General features: G+C 38.8%; 2 protein-coding genes and 1 pseudogene across 3 annotated transcripts; 1 reads left to right on the forward strand and 2 right to left on the reverse strand.

Moving 5' to 3' along the window:
• Positions 1 to 97: 97 nt before the first annotated feature.
• Positions 98 to 11748, reverse strand: LOC146480299 (cytoplasmic dynein 1 light intermediate chain 2-like). The gene is made up of 12 exons (XM_085109466.1): positions 11657 to 11748; positions 11497 to 11570; positions 11286 to 11405; positions 10958 to 11188; positions 8087 to 8241; positions 7073 to 7166; positions 5569 to 5704; positions 4865 to 4976; positions 3714 to 3773; positions 2929 to 2985; positions 1366 to 1464; positions 98 to 823 (listed from the first exon to the last, which is right to left on the reverse strand). The coding sequence occupies exons 1-12, from the start codon at positions 11713 to 11715 to the stop codon at positions 602 to 604; spliced, it is 1419 nt and encodes a 472-aa protein (XP_084965592.1). The 5' UTR covers positions 11716 to 11748; the 3' UTR covers positions 98 to 601.
• A 1887-nt stretch (positions 11749 to 13635) lies between these two features.
• Positions 13636 to 15717, reverse strand: LOC146480300 (uncharacterized; annotated as a pseudogene). Its single transcript, XR_014864658.1, has 2 exons — positions 14977 to 15717; positions 13636 to 14155 (listed from the first exon to the last, which is right to left on the reverse strand). The product of XR_014864658.1 is annotated as an uncharacterized LOC146480300 (transcript).
• A 3333-nt stretch (positions 15718 to 19050) lies between these two features.
• On the forward strand, positions 19051 to 20700 carry LOC146480301 (uncharacterized). The gene is made up of 3 exons (XM_085109295.1): positions 19051 to 19150; positions 19425 to 19629; positions 20302 to 20700. The coding sequence occupies exons 2-3, from the start codon at positions 19435 to 19437 to the stop codon at positions 20599 to 20601; spliced, it is 495 nt and encodes a 164-aa protein (XP_084965421.1). The 5' UTR covers positions 19051 to 19150; positions 19425 to 19434; the 3' UTR covers positions 20602 to 20700.
• The last annotated feature ends 638 nt before the right edge of the window (positions 20701 to 21338 follow it).

Raw genomic sequence — 21338 nt, forward strand, 5'->3', positions numbered from 1 at the left:
TTGATGTACTAAATGTACGTAGTAAGTATTTTGAAAACTGATCTTGGTGTGTTACTAGGCCACTACACATGTCACTTGTTTTTAACTCCGACTTACATGTAGTTATAATTATTTATTTCCATTTGAGAGCTTTTTTATTTAAGTTACCAGCCAACAACACTTTTTTTGGAAATTTACTTCATGGGGCTATCAATTTGACGCATGTTGCCAGGAAAACTGTCGGCACAAATTACGTGGTGTGCACCACGTTGAAACAAAAGCACATTGATCTACACGACCACCATCTTTTTACTATGTGAACAAGTGTGACAGGAATGCTGTTTACTCGTTAGCTGCCATCACTTTAAACATTATTAACTGTTATTCTTTCGGACTAAACTTTTCAGTGACTGTTGAAGCATCCACCTTTCTCAGATGGCGCCTCTCTAACACTCCCCAAACCTTTGTATCTTATAATTTTGTTTTATATTGTATCTGGAACAAATTAATATAGCCTAGCTTTATACAAAATAAATTCCACAGACAAGGGCCTGGCGGCGTGGTCCGTGATTTAACAGTCTGTATCTCTACTATCAAGTTACTAAAGGAATTTCTAAACCTTCTAGGATGACTCCGTTGAATCATTGGCCGTGTTGCCCTGGGCTACCATTTTCTTGGCTCTGTTCATGCGATCCAACTCGGCAGCGGCATCGCTTCTTACAGCAGTCCCTCCTCGTCCCACTGCCGCCCCAGTACCGCTCTTTTTATTCAGGAGAGAGTTGAAGAAATTAGCCAGCACACCTTCACTGGCTGCTCCACCGGCTCCTGGTTTACCACCCTCAACCTGCCAGTACAACCATAACATTGCCAATACTGAGTACATGCCACATAATTATCACCTATTAAATGCCCCGGTCATCTGTTAAATTGTTTCATTAGAGAAGTGGAGGGGAGGGACGTTAATTAGCTACAGTGTAAAGGAGGTTAACTAATTTCAATCGCGTATAAATGAATGCTGCTGCTGCTGCTGCTGCTGCTGCTGCTGCTGCTGCTACTACTACTACTGCTGCTACTACTAAATATAGAGAGATGTTTCTGCAATTCCCTCAGTCAAAGCGTTTTCCTTGAGATGACATGACGTTTCTGAAGGCCGTATTGCTACTTAATGTACAGTGTACTTTTGATTGTATACAATATAGTTGTCAATATCAGCAGCAATGACATGTCAAGTCATTGTTTATATCGATTGATATTACATTGGTCTATGAAATTAAATGCCATGGACAGGCCATAAACAGGATATACAGTATGTGGGTAAAACACTGCATTCCCTCAAACGTTCAAAAGCTGCATCATTTATGTCACAGAGTGTATACTCCGTCGTACCTTTGGCCCTCTTGGTACAGGAGACATTCCTGCTGACGGTCTTCTGTCTGTACTTATCCTGCCGCTGGGACTTCCAGGGGCACGTGGCTTGGTGATATCCTGAATAATGCACCATTGATTAAACAGTATTAGCATTCAAACGTTAAACAGTAAGTGCTGTAATCTACCAAACACGATTCTCTTGAGCTCGGTCTGCAGAATGCAAAATTATGTAACTACATAGATGTAGTGAAAGAATGAGTCAATCAGAATGTACAAGGGGCCGAGTGGGTTAGTTTCCAAAGAAACTATGGTGTTGCGTCAGTAGGAAGTGGAAATGAATGTTCGGTTTTTATTACCAACAGAGTTAATAAGATAATTTGGTCGCTGTCAAGAGATTTAAGTGCTCGTGTTAACGGTTTCAAGCAATAGACCTTCCTCTTCGCTCTTTGTCAGAGCAAAAAAAGAACAACAACAACAATCTTATTATATGTACACACTTTAACAATAGTAGTTACAACGCTCTGATAAAGGGCTAACACTCAAAATGTCAGCACTCAAATGTCTATATGGTGGTGAAATTACGTTATCAACTATGTTGATAAAAACAAACACTCGTGTACATGGGGCTGCCTCAGCCAGTGATTTTATCACCAACAGTTGATGAATTGTTGCTTACGTTGTATTAGATTCACTTAAGGACGGTGCCTACTAATACCGAAATATTTTTGTGCGGTTTATGACTGTGCGGGAAAAGCAGATCTTAGCAAGGCCTATTGGAATCTAAAAAGAAAATTGGGGGTAACCACGCATTTTTCAGAGATAATTAACAGCAATATCTGTAAAAAACACCAAAATATAAAGCAATGTATGGGATTTTTTTCCTAAATTGAAGCTTAATTATCTCTGAAAAATGCGTGGTTACCCCCAATTTTCTTTAGAGATTCCTCCATATAGTTTTAAACCGCGCAAAAATATTCCTGTATTAGTAGGCACCACCCATAGGAAACCCGAGTATCTCGCGATGCACAGAACGTATGCGCAGTAACAATAGTAGGCACCGTCCTTAACATACATGAAAAGTGGGATCTGGCAATCACTGCATACTACTCCTATTAATACACCAATATAATGCAATATTTAACAGGGCTAACAAAGGACAAAAGGATGTTTTAGTTTTGAGAGTGGCTACAGCTGTAACTGTTCAAGGCAGCATGGTAGCCTGTATGGCAACCGTTTCCATGGGGTTTCATGCCTTTTTCGCCGTGTGAATGCGCAGAAATTGGGACAGAGCAAAACCACGTTCCTTTCGCTTTCATCCCAATATCCGTGCAGTCAAAAAGAGAAAAACCAACACACAAAACCCCAATGGAAACACTTGCTTTGAACGCTTGCAGCATGGCCAACTGGTTTACATGATCCAAGCAACCCTTTGTCTCATTCTGACTGCTATATGCAGCTGGACTGACTGTAGCATGGTAACCAAACTTAATTCTTGGCCATGCTTGCAAAAAAATGTACCCAACTAGTCAGACTCCTGTCTGATGAGATTTTGAAATCCATTATTTTCTTACATGTACTTACCGGCTGTTGCCTGGCAATTCCAGCCGCCACAGTTGCAGGCATCTTTTGAAGCAATTGCTACAGATAAGATTACGAGAACAAATTAAGGTATTTAGAGATATTTCCACTGGCAATACAAATATCATGTACTATCCCTACACAAGTCAGTCACTGTCACCAACTCTACCCATTGTCTGTTGTTCAAAGCCAGATTAAGCTAATCCTGGATTAACATGAACTTTGATTTGAGTTTAATTATAATCAATCAAGATTCTTCCACAAGATTTTTGCCCCTCAGTTTTGACTTGAATATTTCTTTACTACTACCTTAAAATTAGCTTTTAAAAACATTTTTAATTAGCGAGATGAAAACCTTGGTTAATTTTTAATCAGAGATTAGCCTTAATCAGCTTTCGAACATCCGACCTTGAGGTTAATTTGCAATGTGGCCAGCTGGGTTTCTCCATGGCTGAATTACATACGCTGTATTATATAAGGTTTCACATGCAATTGATATTAAAGACTTGCTTGAATAACAGGTTAGATGATCTAATACTGAAAAAAAGGCTACAAACTACAATATACAATACTGCCAAGTTACCCAAAGGTCTTCACAGAACATTTCAAAACTCATTACTTTTCAATTATAATGTAGGTACTCTTTTTAAAACTTAATATACAGTGCTAGTTTGAGATAATTTACTGATGTGTTTTTATCTTTTGGTTGAAAAAAGACATTTTACAAAACTTGTATTTATTATTTATTTGTAAAATAAATTATTGGCTTTCATGGTAAAAAATCTAACCTGTTGTTTAGCAAGGAATGTCTGTTCATCCTCAGCAAGAACTTCCTTGTCTTGTATTGGCTGTGAAAAGTAAATAACTTTGGTCACTTTACTGCTACATACACCAATATGATTCTTGCTACCTCAACACCCAAAGGCAACAAAAATTTTCCAGAGAAGGTGGGGGGTCAGATAGACAGTAGTCAGTAAAGTACTGTAAACATTATCCAAGAAAAACTTCAAGATACGAGTTTCAAGACAATGGGCACCCAAGACATCACGGCCCAGTTGTTCCAAAGCCCGATTTTAATAAGCTTATCCTGGATTAACAACAACTTTGGTTCGAGTTTAATTACACAACAATAAAGATTTAAATTGTCCCACAGTTTTGATGTTTACTTTTCTTTACCACTGACTTAACATTAGAATTTAAAAACAATTTTAACGAGCGAGCAGAAAACCTCAGTTTATTTTTAATAGTGGATTAATGTAAATCGGCTTTTGAACAACCGGGCCCAGGAGTCTGCTGCCCTAGAGACTGAAAATCAGGAGAGCAAACCTCAAGTACAATTGTACTGTTTGCAAAGACATAAATGATCTGAAATCAACTTTACTTTGTGTTAGTACATCAGAAAAATTAATACAACAACTGTACAGTGTATTTGCTAATAATTGACATAATCATACCTGGAGTTTTGAGAAAGAACTCAAAATCTTACTCCAGAATCTGGGTGGGAGCATTACCAATAAAATGTGGGCAGTTCAGTGGATTATGGCGGGGGTGGTGGAGAGTAGCTTTTGTGTCTTTGGTTGAGTGAGTTTCATTACTGGTTAACATTGTTCAAATTTTCTCTGATTAAAATGGAAGGCTTAATGAAGGTTGACATCTGATCATGGCAAGACTCTGGTTGGTTTTTGAATGGAGCAGTGTCAGATGTTTTGGTAAGATTTTGTGTCAAAAACAGCCAAATGAGGCATTTTCCTGGACATTGAAAGCCAGCTGTGATTAGAGTTGTGAGTATGGTTTTCATAAAATCAGATAGAGTGTATAATTAGATTGTTTATTATATAGTTACTCATTATTTTGCTTGACCACGTACATGTATAATGTAACCACAATGGCATGTGTATGTGTTTGTGGAAATCTAATGAACCACAGCTTTACAATGTACCTTTCTCAACTGCGGTTTAACAATATGATCATCAAATGCATCGTCAGGCAGGATTACTTTCAAGTGTTCGCTCAGAATGTTTATTTTCTTCACAGAATCCCAGCCTGCAGGACTAAAAGCATCTAATGTTAATTAAATAATCTTAAGCGATAACACATTCTGATCTACATGTATGTTTGTCCACGTTGCTATAGAATTTTAAAACCCTTGGACGTTCAAGCAAATTTAAAACCCATTCATTTGTAACACCACCATGCTGGATCCACCATCTTGGATTTTTTTGCGATTTCAAAAAGATCACCTCAATTGAACCAAAATTATTGAAGTCAATACAGACTTGCTAAAATAGACTGGAAAAGTAAAAAATACCTGAAGAAACCTTTAGAAAACAGAAAAAAAATTAATGTGAAAAGTCTCAACATTTTGGTCAACATGGCTATCAAAACTAATGGTTGTCATGGCAATGTGTTGTTGCTTGTCCCCAAAAAATAACGCATCAAAATGTGTCTGAGAAAAATTGTATAAATTAGTCCCAATTTTCAATGATTATTGGTTTTAATAACTCCTCAGCCCCTGATACATATAAACACAAGAACTTGCAGCCAAGACAATTATTCTAAAAGGGTCTACATGTATGTACTGTAGTATAAACAACACTTGTCTAGAGTTACAGAAACTTGGAAAATATCAAAAATTGTACTTACATAAATACGGATTCCTTGTCCACAACCAAGGCAGGACTATTAAATGGCAGGCCATAAATTTGATGAGCTAAATATTTGTACAATAAACTGCAGTTTTTATTTTCTTTGACAGACGTGTAAAACAAGGTGGCTCCATCTAATGTGAATCAAGGAAAATACACAAAACAGGGCTCTATTCACCAATAAAAACTAACAATAATACCACCACAGTGGAGCCTTGCCTTGTTCATAAGACCACAGCTGTGCATTTTTACAAGCACTTTTCAGGGCCAAAACAAAATAAGCAGTCAATTCCTCATCTAATTGAACCCTTGATTTAATAATAATAATTTACATTCACCACTTAAGGAATGTGCCTCTTTTTGCAACAATGTACAGCCGATATGTTTTGCGCATCTCAGAATGAGTTTCTATTGGACAGAGTCTATTAATACTAAGGTGTTTTTGCAGGGTTTATGACTGTAATGCAGGAAAGCAGATTTCAGCAAGGGTTATTGGAACCTAAAAATTAATGAAAATTGGGGGTGACCATAAGCTTCAATTTGGGAAAGAATTCCATACTTTGTTATGTATTTTAGAATTTGCTAGTGCTTGATTATCTCTGATGTATGCTTATATTTCCACCAATTTTCTCATTACGAAATTGCGCCCATTGAAACACATCGCCCGATAAAAGTGGGGTACCATTACGTTTTGCAAGCATTACAAAGCGTGCCGCTGCTGGCGGTATCTTTTGTCTCACAGCATGAATCCTCAAGAGTGTTCGGTTATTTGTTGCACAAGAAGAAGGAGTTTACGTAAGGAAACGGTAGCAGCGCCCTTTCAAAGAAACAAATTAAAGTTCTAACATCGAATGTGGTTGATTTAGGGTCATTTCATTCAAAATTTTCGCTTGGAATAGCAGTATATTGCCGTAAAAACACGCTTCATTGATTGAAAATTACATTTGCTTGATTCCGCCGTGCCGCTCGATTATGCAAATTACTTTCAATTCACTGGAGACTGTGATTATCTGTTTTCCTCCTTTTTTATCGCAATGATAGCATACATAATGCCCATTCTTATTGGGAACTGTCGTTTGTTATCGTATAACCTAAATATCATCATTTCCTTGATAGCGCAGGGCAACTTTTTATTTATTTTAGTTTAGTCACGCAACTTCTGCTGATAAACTTCGCCTTTCGTTCTTTTGTGTTACGTTATTTTTCTATGAATAGATGTTTCAATGAATAGACGCGTTCCGCGAATTGTCACCTTAACAATACCATACACAAAAGACTGCTGTGATTGACATCCAAAATGAAGCTCATTTGCATTTACGAGCAACGTGTTTCAATGGGCGCAATTTCGTAATGTTTTTAAATTCAAATAGCCTTTTCTAATATGTGTGCTGTACAAAAGCACGACTGTATTAGGAGGCACCATTCTTAAGCCTATCCCTCAACTCTGAGGATAATTTGCTGGCGGCAAAAAGCGGTAAGATGCACATTGTAGTAAAGGATACATTTTAGGCAGTGCCTTCTAATGTGCTGTTGGATAAAATCAAAGTGCTCTTCTCTGTAATCTCGGTCCTTTTCAAGAGATGGCATACAGTCCGTCTGAAATGCACAAACGTCAGAGTATCGAGAAGAAGTGTCCACTACTGAACATTCAACAAATTTTCAAGGAATTTAAAAATTAAACTGGTGAATGTCCTGAATTGCATGTCTCAGAATTAAACATACATGTAGAGTCACGTGCTGTGACACAGTTCATTACCTGATAACCAACAAAATGAATCTACATACATGTAAATTAAAGAAAACTAATAATGTGATGTTATGTTTTAAGCCTGGGCCCAGTTGTTCAAAGCCTGATTAAGCTAATCCTGGATTAACACGAACTTTGATTCAAGTGTAATTACTAATCAGTAAAAATTCTTCCAAAAGATTTTTTGCTCTCAGTTTTGACTTGAACTTTTCTTTACCTTAAGCTTGAAATGAGGCTTTAACACCACTTTTCAAGGGCAAGATGAAAGCCTCGATTAACTTTTAATCGTAGATTAGTATTTAAATCGGCTTTCGAACAACCCAGCCCTGGTGAATAAATGATAGAGGTATTTTTTTCACACTGAGACAAAGGCATACTCGGAGAAAGAAAATCCTAGCTCCCACAAGTCTCCTGTAGCTTTAGTGGTACAGCATCTAAACAAGTAATCCAAAGGTCACAGGTCTAACTCCTGTTAGGAGAACTTGGATTTTCTTTTTCCAAGTATGCCTGTGCTACTGACGGAAAGATACCTCTACCAAAATGAATCTAGTAATTAACAATGTATTCAAACGAACTGAAACTTTCTAAAAAAAACTTTCAAACATGGTACATTCACTACAGTCATGACATTTTGAGTAACAAACAGCCAATTTTTTTTAACCTAGTACATAACTAATAGCAATGAAACGGTAAAAATTGAGGACACAGCTAAACACACAAATTATTAAAGTGGAATGTCAGCCTGTATTTTACATCTTAGCCCACTTACCTTTGTGACAACAACTATCATAGGAATACCAAGATTATCCGTTAGTACATTTTCGTCAAGTGGGAGAAGAACCTTGTCTTCGTCTTTTATTCCAGACCTCCTCCTGTCCTCACTTGGTTCATCTGGTTCAGCATACTCTTGAAATTGCCGTACGACTATCACAGAGAAACAAAATATTGAGTGAATAACCTGTCTTTTATAGCACAGGCAGAAAACTGGTAACTGGATGACAGTTATAGACAGTGTGACTCAAACCCCACCTATAAATAATTTGACTTTTAATCACCTGAACCAAGAAGCAAATTTCTCGTTTTACTTTATCACAGTAAAATACTCTACATGTAGAATCTCAATAAGTGCTAGTTAAGTGCAAATTACAGAAATTACTTTACAACTTCTGGGGTCTGAAGAGACGTACATTGATATAAGCACTCCTTCTCTTTCCAACCTCCACTCATTCTTCAATTAAATTGACCTAGATACCTTTAGCAAATGTTTCTCTTTCACTTTCTATTCTTATAGCTCATACATAATAATACACTGTAAGTTGTATTCTTAAACTGTAATTATTTTAATTATAGATAATTCTACTTGAACCTCTTTATTACTGACACCAAGGGGAGAGGAATAAGTGTCCACATTATAGAGGTGTCCATTTTAGGAAAATGGCTTTTCGGTCTCTTAGGGACAAAGTAAACTGTCCATAATAGAGAGGTGTCCATAAGGAGAGGTTCCAGTATTATTATTTAATTTTAAAACTACTAATTACTTAACTATTGTTCTTAATGTTTTATTTTTGAGCTCTGTTATTGTTCCAAGTATTACATAACAATTTGAATTTGAACGAGAGAGCACTGCAGTTATCTACACAACTGTGTTAAGCAGCTGCAAAAAGAAAACCTGAAAAATTTCAGGCTTGAAAGGAATTCACACCCATGGCCTCTGTGATACCTGAGTGCAATGCTTTACTATATTGAGATATCAGGTCTACTGGGAGCTGGCCATCTTGTGAATTCACAATGTACCGTAGAGGTAAAGAGATGAAAGTGAAACATATGACATTCATACATGTATACAGCTGTATTAGAACTGTGGATGAAAGAATACATATTTGTACACTACCAAATTCCTAACAGTCCAAAGATGACTAACATAAATAAAATTTAACAGTGTGATAAAATTAATTTAACTTTAATGACCCAATAAATTAATTTAATTTAATTTACAATACAATCCGAAGAGAAATCATTTTATCCATCATACATGTATGCACATAGAGATTCAAATAAATTGGAGCAATTGAAGAAAAATAAGTCAATCTTATTTGTCTGTTCTGTTCTGATTCACTTTGAATTTGTAGCCATTTTTACACCAGTAGGAATATTCTGGTAAACCAATCTGATCACAAGAATGAACATTTGTAAACAACAACAAACACACATCACGCCTTTTGGGTTGGGTGAAGGTTCCCCTTTACATTTTAGCTGAGCCTTTCCAAGAAACCTCTGTTACAGTATAAAGAGTTTCATATTCAATAAACCACTACAGTCCCAAGTACTAAACCTTCCTTTTTTTTCTGTCATGTAATGGCCCTTACAAACGGCTTAAAATTACAAACAATAATGTCCTGTAATCAGGCGGTCAATTGCACCACTTGTTACATGTATGTCATAAAAGACATTTTTATTTTTTAAAAAAATTTGACAAGTTCTTGTACTGTATTTACATGAACTTCAGTTCATTTGAATTAACCATGATGGTTCATATAACATATCAAGTAAAATTATTATTAACCTAACAGCTAATAACGGTAAAAAAATTGACTGATAATAACAATAAATGATACTTTGACAATGTCTGTCTCAAAAAAGATCAGCAGATCACATCACAATCAGTCCAGACCTAAAATTAAAAATTACTGATACTTGAAAATCTTGTACAAATATCACTCTTATTGTCAACGCAGTGAAATATTCAAATAAAAATTAAGAGGTAATTGAAATACCTATTGTAGCCAGGGAACACAACGTCTCTAAAAACATGTCATTTTTATATCATAGCCTTTATCATATATGATAATTTTTTCTGTTTGTAGTGTCAAAGTTAATGAGCAGAATAGATGCACTCACAGTGAGGTCGATAAATACAAATGCATTTTTTAAATATATGTACTATAAATTTCTCCAAGTTGAGTTAAAATAAGAAATATACAGCAGCTTACAGTACAGTATTTAAACATTTTTATCAATTAAACATGAGATTCACTTCTCACTAGTCAACTTATTCAATTTGATGTATATCATTTAGAATAGAAAAATCCAGTAATGACGGTGTGTTTCCTCAAAAGAAGCTTTGCATGTGTACCAAAATGTAATATTTTGATCGCAATCAAACGAAAGTAAATAATTATGTGAACGTCAATAACTTGCAAACATTCCTTGCCAACCAAAACATCTTGAAGATCACCACTCAACTCGCCTTTTCGAGCAACCCAACCGTAAGCTGAAATACTGCTGCAAGTCCAAGCTTTATTTTTGGTGTAACGTTCTAATTCCATCTAAAACGTGAAATGGTTTTCCAATTCAATCACAATTTTCCACACAGAAGGTGAAAAATCGTACATGAACACTGTGTTTGTCACGGTACACCGAACGACAATTCACCATGCAAAATTAAACTTTCGAAAAACCAACACCGTATAAAAGAATTAGCTGTTTTATAAAAGTGTCAACTGTATCTTGATCAGTCTGACATTTAACAGCTAAATCAATAGTAATACAGTCACCTCCATACGCCTGCTCGGAAGTAAAATTATTTTTAGCGACCATGTCCAAACGCTAGCAGCTAAAACGAGAATCAAAATAAACTTACTTCGTTCTTCCATTTCGTTCAATTCCTTCGGAGGTAGTTTGAGTGAGTGAACATGCTCCCGAAGAACCTCCGTCCATGAATGCAGAGATTCCATAATTGTCCATGGTCTAGAAATATCCACAACATGTACAATCAGAGTGCTGGTGATGCTTTTGGGGGTAATTGCATATTGCAGAAGATTTTTGTGAAGTGGATCCCCGTCCAATATCCATACACCTAATCGGGTGCTATCTGAAAAGCGAGAAAAAATTCTGAGTCAGATGCTTACCGATAATAAAGTCAAAAAATCATTTTTAGTGTCTGGATAAGTACTTTAACGACACCATACCATCTCTCTCTTCGTCATGAACATCCAAATATGTGTACTCCAGTCCATGACCTTTGCTAATTTCATCTTCCTTCCCTCGAAGTTTCGATATCAACGTGGTTTTTCCTGACCCGTCATAGCCTGGAAATAAAGGTTTCCTTAGTCAAACTAAAATAAACGGTTTTCACATGGACAAAGGCAAAAAGTTAGCTACATTAAACTGGAAACTAACCTAGTAGAACAATCGACTTGTTGGAGGGAAGTTTTCGGCTAGCTGAACTCGAAACGTCACTCAAAATAGACGACCTGTTGGACACAGATAACAGGCAAATATCATGATTAAAAAATGCTCAAACTAAATGTCGATTCACAAGGTTTTACGGGGTTCGTACCAGAGGTCTTTCCCTCCTTCTTCTTCGCCGACCGAACCTCTATCATCGACGTCCGCCATTTTGATTGAATTTTATAAAGTTCCCGTATGCCTGGGCCGGTCTCGGACCCAAGTCCCTCGCATACCGAATTATTTCGCCAATCAATTCCCTGATTCCCGAGTTTTCCACGATGCGCGAGATCGAGAAGAGTTTGCACCAGCTAGGGAGGATCTCACACAACAGGAGGCTATTTCCAAAATTTAAACAGCAGCCGCTCAACCACCTGTAATGTACTGAATGCAGTGATTATGCAAGAGTGACAAACAAGTTTACCACGCATACCAGCAGACAAAAGCAATTGTTTATACATATTATGATGTAAAGTATATGAAATAATTCATATATACATATTTTGTACATATTGTTGTGTGAATAATCCAAAGTTCAGAAAACAGTTGGGAAAAACATCTTTACAGCCGAAACCTCACTGCCTACTACTGCCATTAAAAAATGTTGTGTATTAGACTTCAACCTGGTATAAAATAAGCATTTAATTATTTAAGGTCTTTGTTTCTATTAGGAATCCTCACCAACCCAAACAATAAGTATGTCAGTTGACCTGTCCCTCAGGGATATGTGATATATTCCCCTCGTTCCAGGCCAATAACCCTTACATAGTATTCTATTCACATACATTCATATTCATGCTCAGTTCTAATAAGGTATGGGGGAAAAGATTGATCAGCGGACTAAGCCAAGCTGGGACAGCTTGGCTTAGGAAGGGTTCAAGATACGACTCACGCGATTTTTGGGCGGGGCTGGGTGGGCCGTCTACCTCTTCGCGGCTCCGCTGAAAAACTGAGCAAGAATGATTCATTTTCGCGCCAAACCAGAATTTATTATCGGTATAACCTTTCTCTTGAAACCACAACGTTGACTAAAACGGAAGTCAAAATCATTAGCGTGTCCACAGGTGGGGCATTTAACTGACTGGACAAACAGCTTTGCCATGACTGGAAGCTCATACAAACCAGAAAAGAAGAACCCTATCATACACCAAAAACCAGTAGCACAACAGATCAAAATGTATGCCAAGACACACCTAAAAACACACTGCAAAAACCCACAGATCTCCAGGAATGCCCTTGTGAGGCAGCCACCCCTTTTTGGACGGGACCAAGAGAGCGTTGCCATCGCCACGAATAGCCAGACATCTACTCTTTACAGCTTTATTCATAAGGAGAGGCCACCAGTACTTCTTGGGAAACACGTCCAGCACCACTACTGTGCACGACTGTTTGAAACTCTGCAGAAATTTTAAGACAGGTCCCGTTAAAGCCATGGGAGGAAAAACATACGGTCTGGCCATAAGCGCTCCGAGGGAGGCAAGGTCCTGTGTGAAGAGATTTACACCAGACGATCCGGGAGAGGGATCGGCGTAAAATGAGTAAGAGAATACCCGTGCGCATCCGGCATACTATTCGAATCCAAGGCCATAAGGTCACAAGTATGGCCTTCCCTACCACCAAACTCCTTCTGAACAATCTGCCACAAGCTATCTGACAATTTACTATCTGAGTGGGACAGGCGCCTCGATGGAGCATCAGCAGGATTCTGACCAGTCGGAATGTACGACATATGCAGAGATAAGCTAAGCTTCGACGTTGCGAAGAAAAGCCGTTTCTAGGAAAAAGGGGTAGTGAAGACACCTTTAAACACTTAATCGCCGAAAAAATCTAAGACCATATTAAAATCATCCCCGTCAAAGTCAGCAGAGAAATAACAGCTAAGACCAGCGAGGCTGGAGGGCCCTTGTCTGAAGGATACCCCTTTTTCAAAGTCGTTATGACTATGTTGACAAAAAAGACAGAGTGAAATCAGTATGCACTAGATTGATTCAATAAACACAAAAGTTTGTTTATTATCGCAAAGAATTAAGCAATATTACAACACACAGCCTTGTCCAGGCGGCCTTCAACCTATAACACCGGCACGATCTAACGAGATCTAAACACAAGCTACTTCTCTGATTTGGGATCCGTTTTCCTCTGCTTGGACTTCAAATCAGGACAATCAGCTTTGACATGACCTCGCCTATTACAAAAATAACATCGCAAAGAAAATGGACGAGACGGAAGTGCCACACCAGCACCCCTGTTGTCGTTCGCTCGAGGCTTCTTACGATTTGACTTATTTCCTACTTTAGAAACGATATCCAGGACCCTCTCGTAGTCTTTGTCTCCTAATCGGGCGCATAACAAGGTCCCTGAAGTGGTCCTTCGACAACTCCACCTTTTCCCTCGCCGACTGATGAACGAGCCGATAGTAGTTCTTCCTGTCATGATTACGGTCAGCGGCCTTGTTATGCAGAGTCTCCAACATCTCGAGCACCTCATACTTGTTAAACTCTGTCAACGGGCGGGAAGCATAAGCCAAGATCTGCTCCATGAGCCTCTCAGGCGACGCGTTGGTCACTGCCTTCACTGACTGCTTTAACTGTCTCACCTCCTCACGCAATCCCTGCACCTCAATGTGCGAAGCACTTAGTGTTATGCATAAAAACCTCATTACAGGCCTCGTGAAAAAACAAAAACATCCGACATAACTTCTCGCGTTACCATGTTTAAACATTCTTCGGCAGGCACAGCCAAAGGAGAAAATACAAGTCAGACGACCTAGCAACGTTCAACAGTAAACGATGACGCATTGTCATAACCCATAACAAACATCCAAAGGCCACATCAGCCGAAGGGAAAAGACAAAACACAAATGACACCTCGCTGTCACCATTCGTAGCCATCCCACGACCGCAAAAAGGCTGAAGGAAATACAAATAAGCGAATTCACAGCGTCTCTCTAGCTAACAGCTAGATGTCACCGCCGAACAAAACGGCTACGTCGCTTGTACGGTTTGTTACCATCCAAACGACCACAAGAGCCGCAAGGAAAGAAAACAAATAAGCGAGTCCACAGCGTTCCTCTAGCTAAAAGCTAAACGCCCAACGCTGGTATGTCAACCAACCACCACCGAACAAATCGGCCACCTCGCTCGTACGGTTTTGTAACCATCCAACGACCACAAAGGCCGAAAGAAATACAAAATAAGCGAATCCACGGCGTTCCTCCAGCCACAAGCCAGACGCCGAACGCTAGTTCGTTTAACTAGCCACGCGGAATAGCCCGACAATCTTTCGAAAAGATTTCGATAACAGGCCGCGATCTGGCCAAAAAAGCTCTCCGTTATTCTCTTCGCCCTGCTGTGTGAAGAACCTGAAAGATACGACAGACAAGTCAAGAGAAATATGCCACGAAAAAATTCATAACAACTAAAAGAGAACTACCCTCAGTTCCTGAGGCTGGGCGACATTAACATTCTGGTTGCCATCCGGTGGATTCACAACCGGCGGATTCACAACTGGCGGGTTCACGACCGGTGGATTCACGACTGGCTCTACAGGATCGACAAGTAACTGAACGTTCGGCTCCGGAGGTTGACCCTCAGCCATCAGGAAATCGTCAAGAAAATCGCGTGGGTCGTATCTTCCAAAAGAAAAGAAACCGGCTCTTCGCGGCTCCGCTGAAAAACTGAGCAAGAATGATTTATTTTCGCGCCAAACCAGAATTTATTATCGGTAATTACGTAATCGCACGTGAGACCGCTAGACTAGCCATGAAAGAACCCATTACTGATATTATTTTAACCTCGCATATCATTATGAGTGTTGTGAATAATGTGCAGTCGGCTATCGTTCCGTGTGGAAACAACGATGAGCGATTGTGAAGATGAAGTCTTTTTAACCAAAAACTTCTTACACTGTCTTTGCTGAACGGATTAGTGACCGTATTCCTGCAAATGTAAAGAAAGCTACCAGTGGGACAGTACGAGTATGGAATGAGTGGTCGGATGAAAAAACCTCCCTTCCAACTGAGTAGTCGACAAGAAGATGAGTTTGAATTTGTTGTTGCGCCTGTTATTGAATTACTAGTAGTAGCGTAGTAGTAGTAGTAGTAGTAGTAGTAGTAGTAGTAGTAGTAGTAGTAGTAGTAGTAGTAGTAGTAGTAGTAGTAAAAGTTATGTTGTTCATTTTTTCTTTAATAATAAACAATTAAGAACTCGTTGAAATTTTTGAGAATAATAAATAAGGGGAATAAGTCGAGCGGTATATGACAAAGGGGGGAGTATATATTCCCCCCCCCCCCCCCACGTCTGTCAGTTATCAGCTATTGTTTTCAGCCCCGCCCTCCCCTTTACAACCAAAGCCGCACCCAGCTTGTCAGACAGTTAGTAATTGACAGGGGCTATTGAATATATTCAACCGAACAGAACAAAGGAAACGGAGCCAACTGAAAAATAAGGAGAAAGACTTTACAGCGATGACCGAGGCTCCTGAGAAGGAGTTAGGGACAAACACACACAGAGGTGGATAGCTATGCACTTCACTCGAATAGCCCCTAGTGGATACTCTATTACTACTTAGCTTTAAAGGATCGGCTGCTGTATGCAGTAGAAACTCTATTTAACGGACCTTTATATAACGAAGTCCTGGGTATAACAAGCAATATTCTCCATCCCGGGGTTTTAAAATGTATGGAATAGGATAGACATAACGAACCAATTTCCCTGGTCCTTTGGTACTTCGAGGTTCCACTGTAGTAAGTTGCGATTTATTGATTTCACGCTATTCAGGTAATAAGAACAATAAAACTGAGCCGGAAGAAAAAAGAGAAAGAAGGAAGGATAATAAAGGCAGAAAAGCTGCATATAATCAAATCGAATTCGAAGCACTGTGCGGTAGCCACACTAAGTAGTAGAGCTTTCGGGTTGCATGGCTGTTTGCCCCATCATGTATGACCCATCAGGATATACCATTTACGCCGCTATGGTGTCGAATTTGTATCACAAGGATGAAATGTTAGTGGAAAAGTAAGGAAAACAAAAGAAATTCGACCAGATGGAGAAGAGAAACATCAAACTCTATTTTCGCCTACGTAATTTTAAGTCAAGTCTCAGTCAGTCCGTAAGATCAAAAAAAAACTGTTGACGGTTAGGACGGCGATAATTATAATAACATCGATATTTGAGATACACAACTCGTAGGTTCATTATGTCACTGACTTACTGAAGGTGGTCGTGTATCAGAACTTTCAAAGCGTTCGTTTGATTTGTTCAAAATTCATGATTCGGAGTTGAAAAGATATTTCTGTCAATCCACCCTTCTTGAGGCATGAGATCAAAATAATCCCCTTTAGTATGTGGGGAGGGGGGCATAACGGAGGTCCGACCCTAGCCCCTTCAGTGAATTATGATAGCAAATTAGGCTGTTGGAGCCACAAGCATTGCTTTTGTGTAAAGTTTCTGCCGCCAACGAAATGATTAGACTAGCTTTTCGTTTGTTTTTTGTTCTTTTTTTCTAAGAGGAAGGAAAGAAGAAGTTCCATAAGACAACTGATCTATCTGATGACCTAGAGAAACCCAAGAAGCAAAAACTAAAAATTATCAACCTTTCTTCGGAGCTGAAAATTGGTAGTATTCTTTTTCGAAGCTGTTCAAAATAAGTGTAAATACTCCGTATTCTACTCAGATCCTTGTGACAAGCCTTGCATTTAAAATTTTCCCATGTTGCTTTTCAACAGTGAACACAGCTGTTCAAATGTTTGCTAACTTCGGTATAGAAAATGAATAATTGATGCTTAAAATTTACTTGAATGAATGAATAGACTGTTTATTCAAAAATACATCGCAGTCATTAGACTGAATTACGTATTTTACAGAGAAATATATAAATAGGTAAATCATGATGTTAAAACTAATTACAAACACATGTACATGATATAGAAATATATAAGTATCTAATGGGATTAAAATATGTATGGTTACTAGCTATATTCTACGCGTTGTTTGTTGCTAGGCATCTTTTGACATTGCATACACAAAGGACTGTCTAAAGCAGTCTGTGCGCGAGCGTGGTAGATTATATGTTCTCTGTTGTCGTAAGCAGTAGCTTTGTTCATTTCTTGAGGGCAGTAAGTTGTGTAGTTTATGCCCCGAGTTGTTGGCGATTGAATCAAAGAGTCGTTTACATTGTTCATTGCGTCTCTCTTTTAGCGTTGGCAGGCCTAGGCTGTCCAAGCAGTCCTGATATGACATATCTGGGAGAATTATGGAAAGAACTCTTTTCTGTATTTTCTCCACATCCTCAATGAGATAAGCGGGGAGCGCGTGATGGAAGAGGGGAGCGCAATATTCTAGGACAGATCTGATTGTTGTACAAACCAGCGTTTTTTTGTTTTGTTTTGTTTTTTTTTTTCCTAACAAGTTTTCAAAGTCAGCACGTAAGTTTTGAAACCAGCGTTTCTTTGTTTTGTTTTTTTTTTCCGGATCAAGGCCGGGTTCACTAACATTTCAAATAAATTCACGGTTTGCCAGTGGGTTTTCATTTTCAACTGGACTTCACCACACTTCGTCGCTGATCTGTGCAAACTTTAACCTTCTCTGATAGCTTGCGATCAGATCCTTCTTCTCCTTTCTAAAGCAACAGCAACAAATGATGTCTGATTGCAGATTATTTGCGCAATAACCCCCCTCCTGACTTTAATATCAGACGGCAACTCGGCTCCCTGCTCTAGTAAATAAGAAACACAGATTAAAGTACAAGAACGAGACTGCGTAAGAGTACGACTTTCAATTTCAAACCCGTTGCATCCCCAAAACTCTCGCTCCTTTCCGTTGTTTACCAACAGATAAGGAGATCTTAGTAACAAGACTGGTGTGACAAGCGGTTATCTAAACCACACACACTAGATTTGAAAAGTCGTCAGTAGTCGTACTCAATCTCGCCTCGTATTCAAATCTGAAGGTCCCTAAGGAGAGAAAACTATCTCGGACTAACCGACTTCAAGCAAGAAGGATTTTTTGCATGTCAACTTAGCTTATAAAAAAAACTTCGACAGGCTCCAATCGATTGTGGTGAAGGAATTCGTTACCCCCTTAAAATGTTCAGCAAGCGACCCATTTTTCTTTAAAATTGGAATTGGTCTGAGCTAGACAAGAAACAACAAAAAGATAAGATAACCTTTTTTTTATAGACAAAGTAACTCTTGATTATTCAAACTCGAATTTCTTCATTTGATTTATAGAGTATAATACGTTAAAGAAGCCCCACTTGAAATGCTAAGCAGGCGGCGGTTTTTCAACTAAAATAAACTTTGATAAACAAACGTTGTATTGACACGACGTATAAGGTGTTGTTTGAATACTGAAGAAGACTTTTCTTGCTAAAAGACTATAGTTTACTGAACTTAAGTCCTACTTTGATAGTACATAAGTCACTAATGGCACTTAAAATTTTAAAAAGGCCCCGGGAGTAAAAACATATCGGGTATCTCTAAGGAGGTACCGATGATTATACTGATGTTTAGCCAACTGGAGATCTGCTTTAAATTCTGATTGGGGTTTCATCTTCAGTTAGTTAGAGGTCCACAGAATACCTGGTGACCCAGACAGAGAAAATACCAGTAAGCATCTCAACTGACCGTCATACATGCAATTTTCTTCTTTCTTTCTTAATGACCAGAGAATTCAAAGTACTGTACTTACTTGACGGACGATTCGCTGTTTCATGATGCAAAATTTGACTTGCTTTCCTTCGTACTCGTGTTTACTATGCATTGAAAGAAAAAAATATACAGTGTATAATTTCAATTTCTTAAGGCAGTTTCCAAATTACTTTAGTGCTTTCAATTTAGTTTAGTACTCTAGCCTCGGAAACTTTTTTTCACTTTGGAACAGGTAACTCAAGATGTTGAGAGCACAAGTCTCAAGTTTCTGTATGCTGTTATTTCTGTTGTCTTTGCCTTCTGAAGGGACGACCCAAACAAGCACTACCTCATGCCCGGTCCACATCAATGGCTGCAGTATTCCGTGTGGTCTGCCGTTTATATACAAGACAAAGTTCACTCCCGCTTGTAACAAACACGATGTCTGCTATAGCTGTGTAAGTGTATGATTTTATTGCATACTACTTATAGGTCCGTTTTTCTTTCCCTAACGAACAGAGTGACCTAAAAGCCCCGGAGTTCTCCCTAAACAGTATTGACGAGGGTGCTTGCTGGCTTACCCTTCAAACAGGGTCAGTTTCAAAATGATAATTTGGTCATCTTAAAGAGATTCTAGTGCTGGCGTTTCAAGTACTTGATTGAGCCCTTCGTCAGAGTGAATCAAGAAGTTGTGGGTTGTATGTGGGTTATATGGTGAGCAGTGAAGCTGCACTATTGGTTTGGTGATAGCATGGTATGGTGTGGACAATGAAAAGCGTTCGTTTAATTTCATGAGGATTAAGAATGCACAATTTCGAAGACGAATTTCAGCTTCAAATTTAGAAGATCGAAACGGTAACAATTGTCCGAAACTGAAAAAAAAAGAGGAGAGGTTCATATAGCCATCGGATACATCTATACGAAAACAAAACTGATATCGTTTACAAGGGTAAAATCATGCAGCTTGCTTGTATCACCTTATTGATAGGTTTAATGTATAATCATGACTGATTGCTGCCTAAGGGACATAAGGGCACGGTCAATCCTTTAACGGTTATGGATCCAACTTTTCAAATGGTGCATTAAGAAAAAGTCATGATGTACTTCTTTCGGCTTTTCTTACTTGACAGGGTCAGGTGTTTGGATGGACCAGAGCTGATTGCGACCTTGCTTTTCAAAAAGACATGCACAAACTGTGCGAGGAGACCAGCAACAGAAAACGGTTTGTGTCGAACGTCTGGAACTGGATCAAGAACCTGTTGGCGACCGCTAGTGATAAGGTCAAACGCTGCAAGGCCGCGGGAGACATCTACTACAACTCCGTCGACTACTTCGGCCACGCAAACTTCGAGAAGGTTTCTCCGGGCTGGTGCACGGCCTTTACTTGTGCCAAAGGTCTCGGCGATCCCAGTGTTGTCCTGAGTGGTTAGAACTGTTCCAATTCAGCGCATATGATGTAGAACAAAACTAGAAACAATGCAGTGTACTTGTAGTGTGTCTTTGGTCAGAGTAAACAATCGCTATGCATATGAGAGAAAATAACAACTTTCCAGTGTCTTTGTTTTAAATCACTACCGGGGGTGGGGGGGGGGGGGGGGGTACTCCGGATTTCAAGTGACGGCGATGATCGAATGTGGGCAAAAATCAAAACCCCAAAAAATTACTGGACCAAAAATTAACCACAAAAAAATCCCATGCCGAATTTCCGAGCCTTAAAAATTTTCAGAAAGCCTTAAATGGTATAACACGAAATGTAAAAACATTACAAATTAAATGTTTGTGTTTGTTTATTCATCATACCATCTGAAATTATCTTTTCTGCATCTGGTAGTCATTCTAACAACACCCCAGACACCCAAGAACATCTTGTAGTTTCAACAACAACATTATGCAGAATGACAACGTGGCCGGGATACGGGAGCACTACCACGAATCTTCAGACTGTTCAGATTGTTTTGAATACCCAAACAAATCCCCTACTTAAATCAAGCCACCCAAAAAAATATTTGCCAAATTTTCCTACCCAAAAAATTCCCGGAATCGAAAATTTCAAACCCAAAAAAACCTTCTATTATCCCCGTCACTTGAAATCCGGAGTACCCCCCTGGGAATCACTAACAAACTGAAATAATGCTCGGCAAATACTGAATTTATCTGGGTTTATCGA

The sequence above is a fragment of the Pavona decussata genome, unplaced genomic scaffold (assembly GCF_977016875.1).
Source record: "Pavona decussata unplaced genomic scaffold, jaPavDecu1.1 SCAFFOLD_53, whole genome shotgun sequence".
In the NCBI taxonomy this organism is placed as follows: Eukaryota; Metazoa; Cnidaria; class Anthozoa; order Scleractinia; family Agariciidae; genus Pavona; species Pavona decussata.